This window comes from Caretta caretta, chromosome 11 (genome assembly GCF_965140235.1).
Source record: "Caretta caretta isolate rCarCar2 chromosome 11, rCarCar1.hap1, whole genome shotgun sequence".
Taxonomy (NCBI): domain Eukaryota; kingdom Metazoa; phylum Chordata; order Testudines; family Cheloniidae; genus Caretta; species Caretta caretta.
Genome location: NC_134216.1, coordinates 31,907,693 through 31,921,871, shown reverse-complemented (window position 1 = coordinate 31,921,871; position 14,179 = coordinate 31,907,693). Strand labels below are relative to the sequence as shown.

Here is a 14,179-nt window from a genome sequence, read left to right as displayed (position 1 = left end):
ATTCTGTGTGATAGTTGTTTTTGTTTCTCCTTGATGTAAAGCCACCCCCTTTGTTGACTTTAATTCCCTGTAAACCAACTCTGTAAGCCATCTCGTCAGTCGCCACTCCCTCCGTCAGAGCAATGGCAGACAATCGTTCCGCGCCTTTTTTCTGTGCAGACGCCATACCACAGCAAGCATGGAGCACGCTCAGATCACTTTGGCAATTAGGAGCACATTAAACACCACGTGCATTATCCAGCAATATATGCAGCACCAGAACCTGGCAAAGTGAAACCGGGCGAGTAGGCGACGTCAGCACGGTGACGAGAGTGATGAGGACATGGATACAGACTTCTCTCAAAGCACGGACCCTGGCAACGCGGGCATCATGGTACTAATGGGGCAGGTTCATGTGGTGGAACGCCAATTCTGGGCCCGGGAAACAAGCACAGAGGGTGGGACTGCATAGTGTGGCAGGTCTGGGACGATTCCCCGTGGCTGCAAAACTTTTGCAAGTGTAAGGGCACTTTCATAGAACTTTTGTGATTTGCTTTCCCCTGCCCTGAAGCACATGAATACCAAGATGAGAGCAGCCGTCGCAGTTCACAAGCGAGTGGCAATAGCCCTGTGGAAGCTTGCAATGCCAGACAGCTACCCGGCAATCAGGAATCAATTTGGAGTGGGTAAATCTACTGTGGGGGCTGCTGTGATGCAAGTAGCCAACACAATCAAAGATCTGCTGATATCAAGGGTAGTGACCCTGGGAAACATGTAGGTCATAGTGGATGGCTTTGCTGCAATAGGATTCCCTAACTGTGGTGGGGCCATAGACAGAATCCATATCCCTATCTTGGCACCGTAGCACCAAGCCAGCGAGTACATAAACTGCAAGGGGTACTTTTCAATGGTGCTGCAAGCACTGGTGGATCACAAGGGATGTTTCACCAACATCAGTGTGGGATGGCTGGGAAAGGTACATGACGCTCACATCTTCAGGAACTCTGGTCTGTTTCAAAAGCTGCAGAAAGGGACTTTCTTCCCAGACCAGAAAATAACCAATGGGGATGTTGAGATGCTAATAGTTATCTTTGGGGACCCAGCCTACCGCTTAATGCCATGGCTCATGAAGCCATACACAGGCAGCCTGGACAGTAGTCAGGAGCTGTTCAACTACAGGCTGAGCAAGTGCAGAATGATGGTAGAATATGCATTTGGACGTTTAAAAGTGCGCTGGTGCAGTTTACTGACTCTGTTAGACCTCAGCAAAACCAATATTCCCACTATTATTACTGCTTGCTGTGTGCTCCACAATATCTGTGAGAGTAAGGGGGAGACGTTTATGGCGGGGTGGGAGGTTGAGGCAAATCGCCTGGCCGCTGGTTACACGCAGCCAGACACCAGGGCAGTTAGAAGAGCACAGGCGGGCGCGGTGCACATCCGAGAAGCTTTGAAAACCAGTTTCATGACTGGCCAGGCTACGGTGTGAAAGTTCTGTTTGTTTCTCCTTGATGAAACCCCCAACCCCTTGGTTCACTCTACTTCCCTGTAAGCTAACCACCCTCCCCTCCTCCCTTCGATCACGGCTTGCAGAGGCAATAAAGTCATTGTTGCTTCACATTCATGCATTCTTTAGTAATTCATCACACAAATAGGGGGATAACTGCCAAGGGAGGGGTGGTAGAGGAGAGAAGCACCGGGAAGGAGGAGGGAAGGACAAGGCCACACAGCACTTTAAAAGTTTAAAACTTTAAAACTTATTGAATGCCAGCCTTCTGTTGCTTGGGCAATCCTCTGGGGTGGAGTGGCTGGGTGGCCAAAGGCCCCCTCACCGCGTACTTGGGCATCTGGCTGAGGAGGCTATGGAACTTGGGGAGGAGGGTAGTTGGTTACACAGGGGCTGTAGCGGCGGTCTGTGCTCCAGTTGCCTTTCCTGCAGCTCAACCATATGCTGGAGCACATTAGTTTGATCCTCCAGCAGCGTCAGCATTGAATCCTGCCTCCTCTCATCACGCTGCCGCCGCCTTTCAGCTTCAGCCCTCTCTTCAGCCCCCCACCTCTCCTTGCATTCATGTTGTGCTTTCCTGCATTCTGACATTGTCTGCCTCCACGCATTCGTCTGTGCTCTGTCAGTGTGGGAGGACAGCATGACATCAGAGAACATTTCATTGAGACTACATTTTTTTTTGCCTTCTAATCTTTGCTAGCCTCTGGGAAGAAGAAGATACTGTGATCCTTGAAACACATGCAGCTGGTGGAGAAAAAAAAAGGGACAGTGGTATTTAAAAAGACACATTTTATAGAACAATGGGTACACTCTTTCACGGTAAACCTTGCTGTTAACATTACATACAAAGCACATCTGCTTTCGTTCCAAGGTCACATTTTGCCTCCCCCCACCACGTGGCTAGCCCCTCACCCCTCCCCATGGCTAACAGTGGCGAACATTTCTGTTGAGCCACAGGCAAACAGTGCAGCAGGAACGGGCACCTCTGAATGTCCCCTTAAGAAAAGCACCCTATTTCAACCAGGTGACCATGAATGATATCACTCTCCTGAGGATGACACAGAGAGATAAAGAACGGATGTTGTTTGAACGCCAGCAAACATACACTGCAATACTTTTTTCTACAATGATTCCCAAGTACGTGCTACCAGCTTGGAGTGGTAAAGTGTCTGTCATAAATATAAAGGGAAGGGTAAACACCTTTAAATCCCTCCTGGCCAAAGGAAAAACCCTTTCACCTGTATAGGGTTAAGAAGCTAAGACAACCTCGCTGGCACCTTACCAAAATGACCAATGAGGAGACAAGATACTTTCAAAGCTGGGGTGGGGGGAAACAAAGGTTTCTCTCTGTCTGTGTTGTCTTTTCCTTATTAACCTGTAAAGATTAATATCCAAGATCCAAGGGTTTGGGTCTGTGTTCACCTATGCAAATTGGTGAGGATTTTTATGAAGTCTTCCCCAGGAAAGAGGGTGTAGGGCTTGGGGGCATTCTGGGTGGGGGAAGATATTTCCAAGTGAGCTCTTTCCCTGTTATATTGTTAGACGCTTGGTGGTGGCAGCAATAAGGTCCAGGGACAAAAGGTAAAATAGTTTGTACTTTGGGGAAGTTTTAACCTAAGCTGGTAAAAATAAGCTTAGGGGGTTTTTCATGCAGGTCCCCACATCTATACCCTAGAGTTCAGAGTGGGGAAGGAACCTTGACAGTGTCCTACCATGGTGGACGGAATAAGGCTGCCCTCCCCAGAAACCTTTTGCAAAGGCTTTGGGAGTACATCCAGGAGAGCCGCAAATGCCAGGGCAAATTAATCATTAAACATGCTTGCTTTTAAACCATATATACTATTTTAAAAGGTACGCTCCCCAGAGGTCCCTTCTCCGCCTGGCGAGTCCAGGAGGCAGCCTTGGGTGGGTTCGGGGGGTACTGGCTCCAGGTCCAGGGTGAGAAACAGTTCCTGGCTTTCAGGAAAACTGGTTTTTCCGCTTCCTTGCTGTGAGCTATCTACAACTTCATCAGCATCATCTTCCTCGTCCCCAAAACCTGCTTCCCTGTTGCCTCCATCTCCATTTAAGGAGTTAAACAACACAGCTGGGGTAGTGGTGGCTGAACCCCCTAAAATGGCATGCAGCTCATCATAATAGCGGCATGTCAGGGGTTTTGACCCAGAGCGGCCGTTTGTCTCTCTGGTTTTCTGGTAGGCTTGCTCCTTAAGTTTCACATGGCACTGCTTTGGGTCCCTGTTATGGCCTCTGTCCTTCATGCCCTGGGAGATTTTGACAAATGTTTTGGCATTTCAAAAACTGGAACTGAGTTCTGAGAGCACGGATTCCTCTCCCCATACAGCGATCAGATCCTGTACCTCCCGTTCGGTCCATGCTGGAGCTCTTTTGCGATTCTGGGACTCCATCATGGTCACCGCTGCTGATGAGCTCTGCATGTTCAATTCTGCTGATGAGCTCTGCACTGCAGCTTGCCACGCTGGCCAAACAGGAAATTGAAATTCAAAAGTTCGCGGGCCTTTTCCTGTCTACCTGGCCAGTGCATCTGAGTTGAGAGTGCTGTCCAGAGCGGTCACAATGGAGCACTCTGGCATAGCTCCCGGAGGCCAATACCGTCTAATTGCGTCCACACTACCCCATATTCGACCCGGCAAGTCTGATTTCAGCGCTAATCCACTTGTCGGGGGTGGAGTAAGGAAATCAATTTTAAGAGCCCTTTAAGTAAAAATATAGGGTTTCGTTGTGTGGACGGGTGCAGGGTTAAATCGATTTAATGCTGTTAAATTCGACCTCAACTCCTAGTGTAGACCAAGGCTAAGTTAATTGTATCCAGTTTGCAAATTAATTCCAATTCAGCAGTCTCTCGTTGGAGTCTGGTTTTGAAGTTTTTTTGTTGAAGAATTGACACTTCTAGGTCTGTAATCGAGTGACCAAAGAGATTGAAATGTTCTCCGACTGGTTTTTGAATGTTGTAATTCTTGACGTCTGATTTGTGTCCATTTATTTTCTTTTATGTAGAGACTGTCCAGTTTGGCCAATGTACATGGCAGATGGGCATTGCTGGCACATGGTCACATAACCACCACCCTATACCGGAAACCTACTGACCGCTATGCCTACCTACATGCCTTCAGCTTTCATCCAGATCACACCACACGATCTGTTATCTACAGCCAAGCTCTACGATACAACCGCATTTGCTCCAACCCCTCAGACAGAGACAAACACCAACAAGATCTCTATCAAGCATTCTTACAACTACAATACCCACCTGCTGAAGTGAAGAAACAGATTGACAGAGCCAGAAGAGTACCCAGAAGTCACCTACTACAGGACAGGCCCAACAAAGAAAATAACAGAACTCCACTAGCCATCATCTTCAGCACCCAACTAAAACCTCGCCAACGCATCATGAAGGATCTACAACCTATCCTGAAGGACAACCCATCACTCTCACAGATCTTGGGAGACAGGCCAGTCCTTGCTTACAGACAGCCCCCCAACCTGAAGCAAATACTCACCAGCAACCACACACCACACAAAAGAACCACTAACCCAGGAACCTATCCTTGCAACAAAGCCCATTGCCAACCGTGTCCAGATATCTATTCAGGGGACACCATCATAGGGCTTAATCACATCAGCCACACTATCAGAGGCTCGTTCACCTGCGCATCTAGCAATGTGATGTGTGCTAGCAATGCCCCTCTGCCATGTACATTGGCCAAACTGGACAGTCTCTACGTAAAAGAAAATAAATGGACACAAATCAGACGTCAAGAATTACAACATTCAAAAACTAGTCGGAGAACACTTCAATCTCTTTGGTCACTCGATTACAGACCTAAAAGTGTCAATTCTTCAACAAAAAAACTTCAAAAACAGACTCCAAGGAGAGACTACTGAATTGGAATTAATTTGCAAACTGGACACCATTAAACTAGGCTTGAATAAAGGCTAGGAGTGGATGGGTCATTACCCAAAGTAAAACTATTTCCCCATGTTTATTCCCTCCCCAGCTGTTCCTCAGACATTCTTGTCAACTGCTGGAAATGGCCCACCTTGATTATCGCTGCAAAAGTTTGTTCCCCCATCCCCCGCTCTCCTGCTGGTAATAGCTCACCTTACCTGATCACTCTCGTTACAGTGTGTATGGTAACACCCATTGTTTCATGTGCTCTGTGTATATAAATCTCCGCACTGTATTTTCCACTGAATGCATCCGATGAAGTGAGCTGTAGCTCACAAAAGCTTATGCTCAAATAAATTTGTTAGTCTCTAAGATGCCACAAGTACTCCTTTTATTTTTGCGGATACAGACTAACACTGCTGCTACTCTGATACTTACCATAAGGTACTCTCTTACCTTAAGGTCCCTTTACATTGCTAGATCTATGTAAAGTGATCTTAGTGTAAATGAAAATCAGGGCAAACCCGGTTGCTTTTTTTCACTTTAATTTTGAAGTTTTAACTTAGTGGGGTTTTGTTTATATAATCACAAATGCATATCGCTCCAAATATCTCTGGAATGCCATGCAGATGCTTTTAACAGCACATAATACTACAACGATTTTGAGAAAGGAAATAAATGAAAAATGTTTGCCTGTTAAATACATTCTGATCACTTTTAAAATATGTAAATATTTAAAATATAATTTTGACAATGACAAAGGGTAACAACCCCAATAGAGACAAAAGAACTTAAAGTTAAGGCTGACATTTTATCTCTTAAACTATGATACTGTGTTTTGGATTTTTGTTAAATCTTAGTATTTCAGTTTTCTGACATCCGTGCATGGTGGTCACTGTACTGAGTCAATTGTTGCCTGAATACATGAATAGTTTTGATGACCTCATAAAGAGAAATGTAAAAATAAACCACAGATGACTAGCTTCTCGCTCACTGCCACAGGAGGAAGGCTGGGTGCAAGGAAAAAAAGTGGAACGTAAAATGCATGAAAAAGCAAAACCAACAGAGGCACCAGAAATATCTTTCATGTTCCATACCACTGATTCAGAGAGGAGTGATAGGTCAAAGGTCCGTGTGCTGAGAGATAATCAGAGACCCAATGGAGTAAGACCTATGCATAGATTGATATGGATAGAGCTAGATTGGATAATATGGGTCATTGCCTATTGAGCAGCTACTGTGCAACAACAGCTACAAGCACGGTGCAAACCAGAAAGCATGTACCAAAAGTGGCAAGGCAACCCAGGCACTAGCAATGAATGCTTGTTATAGCTCCACTAACCACAGCAGTGTGGTCTGATGCAGTGTGGACTGATTTTAAATCAAAGCCATTTCAATCACTGATTTTCATTATTTAAATCAGCAGACAGGATACCTTGATTTAAATAATCGATTTTAGTCTTGTTTTGCATTGGTACTTTAGTTAAAGAGAGATTGATTCTCATTCAGTGGTAATCATTAGTGCTTTGAAAAGAACAAAAATAACACAATAACATTATTGTAAAAGACTCTAAGATTTTGCTTGAAATGCTCCATTCTGTCTATGTTGGTATTGATCTTCCTGGGAAAGGATTAAGTCAGTTCTACTGCCTAAGTGAAGCAGGTTACTCATTTATCTTGCCCAAAAATAAGGAGGGTGGGACTGACTAATCTCTATTCTCAGATGAAAACTGGTCTGAAATGTTTTAGATAGCATAGAAATTATGTTAAGGAGCAGAAAGATGATTTGTGAGGCGACTGGTTTCCTTGCACTTATGTCATGTCATAGTTCTTTCAAGAGAGTCAGTTTAGGGAGAAGCTGAGTAATCTTGAGTGAGGAACCCTATAAGGAGCCAAGCTTTGGGAAAGGTGTGAGGTGACCTTGGTTACATTATTGCTTCCTTTATTGTTAAAGCCAAATCACTGGAAGAGGTTATTTTGGACTTCACATAGTGTATATGGAATATACTTGTAAAGGAGGCTAGGAAAGATGTCTTTGTAACCCAGTGGTGAATGTATGGTATGAGTTCCCTCTTTGCTGATCCACAGATGATATGAATTGTTACAGCCCCTTGCTACAGAACCCTGGCTCTTTAGCTCAAGCTGTAGTAGCTTATATTTTAGCTCTGGAGATCCCTGGTTTGGTCCCCAGTATGTTGGCCAAGAGGGCAGCTGTCATACCTTCTCACAACTACATATCCAGCAGTGATGAGCAACAATAAATAACCCAAGTATGAGTGAGTATACATGGATAGTCAGTCAGTGAATATAATAAAATGAAGGTACAGTAGATTAGTGCTTCTCAAATGTTTTAATGCTGCAGATCACTTTGTAAGAGAAAATCATCTCAATCTACCACTCCCTTCCAGGCTCATCATTCCTACTTCTTGATTCTCAAAATATTTCATTCTACAGATGTCAACAAGGGCCCTGGCCCATTGGTGGTTCATGGACCAGAGCTTAAAATCGGGGGGTGCGGGAGAGGGGGGGAGAGGGGATTGTGTGTTGTTATTTTTTTAAAGCACCGCATTCCATCAGTAGCACATAAAACACCATAAATAGTACACAGTAACATCTCTGCATTACCCATCAGTGCCAAACATAGCTGACAACTGTGCAGACAGCAGCAATCTCTGTGTGACAGCAGTGGATTGCTAACTAGCAAAAACTACCTATGCACAAAGGGAAAGCTGTGTGCAGGCTAAGAATGAGGCAGTTGGTCATGGCTTCATTGACCAGGAAATGTGGTGAAGGCTTACATGGCAAAAAAAATTGTACTCTTTTTGAAGTAATTGCACAGAGTAAGAACCACCTCATAGAAAGAAGATTTAGCACATGATGTGTGCTAAGGGTGCTTAAGCACTGGAATAAATTGCCTATGGAGGTTGTGGAATCTCCATCGTTGGAGATTTGATCATCTAGATAATTCTTGTTCTGCTATGAGTGCAAGGGACTGGACTAGATGACCTCTCAAGGTTCCTTCCAGTCCTACAATTCTATGATTCAATGAAATTAGTACCAAGCCCATGTTAAACTAGTTTGGGGTTTTTTTAGGTCTCTCACCACTGTAATATTTGACTACCTCACAATATTAAAAATATGCCACATAATCTCGAGAAAGCCAAGCTGTCCATCTGTCTCCTTTAATCCGTTTTCTTATAGCAATATGGCTAATGGATGATTTCTTCTGTAATGAGTGGTGTTACAGTTTGGTTGTTTAAATAGGTGGGTCTTACAGCCTATGCTGAAAAGAGATCAGCACTCATTCAGCCTAATGTCTTGCACAGGTTTGTTTCATAATTTTGGACCTCTGACTGCACACACTTCCTCTGCCATTCTAATATTTATTCTCAGATGAAAGTTGGGCTGAAATGTTCTGGATGAGCATAGCAATTTTGTTAAGGAGAAGAAAGAGATGATTTGTGAGGTAACTGGTCCCCTTGCACTTACATCAAGTCATAGTTCTTTGTGTTGGAGTGACAGTGAGTACATACCATCTTTAAAAATCACAGACTTACTCCTAAACCATTCAGTACAATAGTGTGCATAGTCACTGTTAACATGCAAGACATCTGATCTGGCTGCACATTCAGCCATGTGATCTGCAAAACTTCCATAAACAGTAACCAATCATCCCTATAAGTCTAATTTCTGTGAGACTGGGTAGTGGGAGGCAAATTGCTTAGCATCTTGTTAAGATCAAGGGCCCTTCAGCTGCCTGGGTTCAGCTGTAATCAGTGTTCAAGTCCTTTTAAAAAAAAAAAGTGCCAGAATGTACTTCCAGTTAGTACTGGAACACCATTCTGGCTCCCAAAAGAGTTTGAATTGTGTTCCAGTATGACTCAAGCCACAAATTGCATACAGGCATAAAGAGATTAATGGTGACTAAACAGTTGGTGTGCTGAGACTTCTATCAATACTTATTTTTTTTATCATTTGTATTACTGTAGTATCCAGAGGCCCTAGTCATGGACCGGAACACCAATGTGCCAGGCACTGTACAAACAGAGAACAAAAAACCAGTCCCTACAAGGCATTCATGTTCCACATGTTTTCTACTGAGTCACATTGGTGCCCCTACTCAACAAAAGGGGGAAAACTTTATATGAGTGATGATGAGAGTTTGAGTCATAATAGGCTTATGCTGTATTTTGCACATATTAATCCAGAGTTTGGATAAGCCACACACCTTTTTGGCAATTCACACCTTTGTATCTGCATAATTACTTTCATGTGTCACCTCTCTTTTTCTCCCCTTCTTTCTTTTTTTATTTAAATTAGAATCTGTCTGCTAGTTTCACACCATATGTTCATTTCATACTCAGTTAAATTTTGCCTGCTGGGACTAGATATGAACTCAGGCATTCTTAACTGCCTCGGAAATCAAGTAATAAACATGTATGGCCCTTTAAAAAAAACTGTATTCTTCTTCACCAGTGGAAATTTCCTGAGCCACCTCGACTTAGTGAATGAAAATAAAATATTTTTACAACACTCATTGTAGAGGAAATAACAGCCAGAAGTGACATTTTTGAACCAATTATATTTCACTTTGGATCTTTTACACAATGTCATTTCTTGAGTACTTTCACATATGTTAGCACTGTATCTTGTCTCTCTCTCAATCTTATTTTCTTTCTCTCTGTAATGGCCTTTTAGGGCCTGAAGGGACCCCTTTGGGTCAGCACTACCCTATTCCAGGAACAATACCTGTGGAATAGAAAAACATCCTTACTGAGAGGCTTCAGGGAAGCAGTTTAGGGTTTGGGAAAATCAATACAACTATCACTGTTTCTGGGGATGAGGCCAGAGTTCCAGGAACAAGATAGGGTTTCCTCCTGGCTAGGTTTTCCCAAGATCAGCCCTTTTCTGAGAGAGCTGTCCTGAGAAATCTGTCCAGATTTATGGGCTCAGGATCATCCTAGATGTCTTGTGAGGTTTTTGCACCTCAGAGGTGGCAACCCTAAAGCAAGGAGGGCTGGAATTCCCATCTCTTTGTAGTGGTAAGCTGGTCCTTTTATGATTCTAGCCAGCGTCTTGCTCTTTCATGCCAAGTGAACACAGCCGGCTGGAAATTATGGTCTTCAGGGCAGCCAGAAATGTAGTTCAGGGTTCTGGTGAAGCCTGTTGAGGAATGGCTCCAGATACACAAGAACCACCTTCCCAGCAGATAGGGAGAGACATGGGAGAAAATAGGAGTGCTGACTGCTCTCCTCAAAGTTTTGGCAAACTACCTTCTGCTGTCTTTATTTTACTTTATGTAACTGTGTTTCTTCTTTATAGCCTTAAGGTTGGGGTGGGGCTGAACTCATTAAAGAAGGACTAGGACGAAGTCCAGGACAAAAAAAAAATGTGGTTTTGTTATTTTCTCTTTTCCCCAAGAACAATTCACAAGCATGGATTTATTTTGTCATGTTTGTCCTAGCACACACCTTTTCCATTTTTTCTATAAGTCTAGTCATACCTGACCTGTGTATGGGCAACATTTTTGTATCCTCTGTGCACCTGTACAGGGGCTAAGCATAATCTGACCTTGAATGCAGACTTAATTACTATGTCATCCTATTTTAAAAGGTTGTACATTTCTGTGTCTCTCTGAGTCTCTGTACCTTGGTCATGCCATTTTGGCCAATGAAGTTTATAAAATCAATTTAAGTGTGGCCTTAAGCCATACTCGGATACTATCAGATCATCTCATTGGTGCACAGATACGATGTTAAAGAATGCTATGAAAGAACCTAGATAGATATGAGCTCCTTCCTTCTTTACCCCATATTTTCCATCTCTTGTAAAATATTATATTATTGTAATTACTTTAGGAAAAACAATATAGTTCTATTCTCTTTTACTATAAAGCCAAGTTAGGAAAAAAACAGTTCACTTTTATAATGACATGATAAACAGCCATGTTTAGAAATGCCATTTACTGTAATTAAGACAATTTATATATCTGTTCCCTGACCCTGCAATGAGTTTCATGAAGGAAGACCCTAGTATCAATGCAGAACTCCTTTGATGTTAACAGGACTCCACTCAGGTGCAGGAGTATGCTCACTCAGAGCCCATTGCGGGGACAGGCCTTAGAGAAAGAAATCAAATGCAAATTTTATGATTTTCATATCTAATCCATTTAAAATTTATGTTGGATTTGATTGCTTACAGGAACTTTGGCTGGAGTGAAGAAGATCACTGGGTTTATCAGACTGTTATAAATCAGTATCCAAGTGACCTTCAGAGCAGAAGAACTCTGTACTTGGATATGCTACAGAGACATCTGCCTCACAAATCTAGGCATGATCTGGTCAGTGCCACTTCATATGCTAGAAAGTTCCCTTTTCAAAAAATTGATTAAAAATAGTACTAGACTAATACACTTTATTACCAAAGCTTAGGAGAAAAAAAATTATATTTTGAAATTAATCCACTTATAGTGGTTAAAAGAAAGGTTTTGTGTTTATAAATACAGTCAAGACTGAGTATCCCAGTTCATGCTGAGTTTGCTCAGTTACCTGTAAGAGAATTCTGAAAATTTATCACCTCTCCAAAACAAGGCCTGTGGCACTTTTCTAATTGCATCTGCTCTTCTGGACAACCCAACAACAACAATTCAGCTTGCTAGGATAGTTTGTACTTATAAGTGTTGATGTGCACGCCATACTATCCTTGCACTCTGCCTCCTATTCTCTTCTCATGAGCAGACATAGTATTGTTTCACTCTGGGACCAATCATTTAACTATTCCAAAGCATACAGTTGAGGGGAAAAGGGGGGAAGGTTTTCGCGAACTGTTAAAAAGAGTATATTTTAGCAAAAGAGATGTACCGAAAATGCCTTCAGTAAGCGTAATGCCTTACAAAACGGATTGCTGGCGGGGGGTTGCGCTCTTTAGTAGTTTATGGAATCCATAAATCTTTTCAGGGCAGAGTGAAAAAATGTGCAAAAAGGGAGCATCTTTTTTTCTCTGCATGCTCTTTTGCAACAAAAAGGGATGATGATCAATCCCTCTAGGATAATTTATTGTGAATTTCAATACTTCTCCTGCTCCCAGGAACTGAGCTGGAAGATACAATGAGAGAGCATGGGCCTCGTGTCACATATATGAAAATAAAATGTGCAGGTCTAGTTTTAGGCCTTGAAAGGGTCCATTTTTAAAAATCCAAAACTATTATTCTCTTAACCAACTGTATTTCAGCATTCTAAATATAGAAATGTTACAACAGTGCTAAAACTAATTCTTAAAATAGTTACATAATATTAGCATAACTAAACTGGGTTTGTTTAATTCTGCATTAGTGATTGGCAGCATATTTTAGAAGCTTGTATATTTGTTTCTTTTTTGAATGTTTGGCAGGTGTGAAATTAGCATATATTAGGCTTTATGAAACACAGGTAAAATGCTAACAGTTGGATATTAGACGAAAGTATTTTAAAAATTAAAGTGCTTCATAGTGGGAAAGTCTTTGAATAATGAACTAAAATCTGATGGGTTTTAACATATGGGATATTTCAGATACATATATATTTTTAAAAAGTTTGTTGAATGTTTTCCTTTTTCCTCCTAAGAGTTGTTGCCTGTTTTGGTACTTCATCCACTTTAAGATGGGCATGCTTGTCAAATATTGTGTCATTTTGGGGATAAATGCAAGGGGCAATTGTAGCATTATTATTTACATGATAGTGTCTAGAAATCCTGACAGAGATCTGGGGCCCTGTTGTGCTAGTAATGAAACATAAACGGTGTAAGAGACAGTCCCTGTCCCGAAAATGATAAAATCTGAGCATCTGACTCTGCTAGTCTTCCTCACACCGTCATGCCTTATGATGATAGTAGTCCTGTTGATTTCAATGGATTTTTGTGGAGTAAGGCCCTGATCCTGTTCTCACGGAAGCCTCAAGCCTTGAATAGATGAGGCAAATGAAGAGTGGGTGAGGGGAAGTAATGGTACAGCTCCTGGACTCTTTGAGGAGATTAAAGATTCATCTCCTCTTTTTTTGACATACATTGTTGGAAGAACCAAAATTTATTCCTAGTATTTTATGGATTGGGTTAAAACACGTTGAAGCTAATGGTTGTAACAGTTGCCCTTCCTTTGGGATAAATGTAAGAATGAGTTAAGCTCCTTTATGGAAACAGACAGCTGAAACAGCAGCTTCCGCCCAAAACAAAGGCACATATGGGCAAAGGGGTTTTGCTAGTATCGTTTGTGAAGATGTGTGTGTCTGTGAAAGATGGGCATAAAGACCAGAGAAGCAGAGCCAGAGAAGGAGGGGAAAGCCAAGGATACAGCCTGAACAAGTGCTGGGAGCATAGCCCTGAGGAAAGCCTAAAGAGAGACCTTTTGGCTGAATGCTCACAGTTCCAAGCCTTTTTCAGCAGCAAAGAAACTATCTCCTATTTGTCTGATTCCTTCTGTGTCCAGAGAAACAGGACTTTGTACATTTTTGTAAATAAACGGGATTGCATCAAAGTGACCTGGCTCCATCATCAATTTCTCCTCTTAACCAAAACAATCGACAGGACCCTTAATTTTGAACAACTGCCGGGGTCAAAAAAGGGTAACAGTAGATTTCACATTAGGAGAAATAGTGAGGCAAATTAAATTCTCTTTTATGCTACATTATTGCAACTCTGTTGACTTCAGTGGAGCTATGGTACCATAAAGGAGCACAGAAATTTGTCACTAAGGGTCTGATTTTGTAAGGTGTTTAGTATTTCCTGTGAAGTCAACTCAAATCCTACTGAAGTTA

The 14,179-nt window shown here is 42.3% G+C and overlaps 1 protein-coding gene across 2 annotated transcripts in view; it reads left to right on the top strand.

Annotated features, from left to right (window-relative positions):
• CCDC148 (coiled-coil domain containing 148) overlaps nucleotides 1-14,179 on the top strand; it is a 174,266-nt gene that overhangs the window by 88,749 nt on the left and 71,338 nt on the right. For both annotated transcript variants that reach the window (XM_075117866.1, XM_075117867.1), the window contains exon 9: nucleotides 11,595-11,733. In XM_075117866.1, coding sequence (XP_074973967.1) covers nucleotides 11,595-11,733 — 139 coding nt within the window. The remainder of the gene's footprint in view (nucleotides 1-11,594; nucleotides 11,734-14,179) is intronic.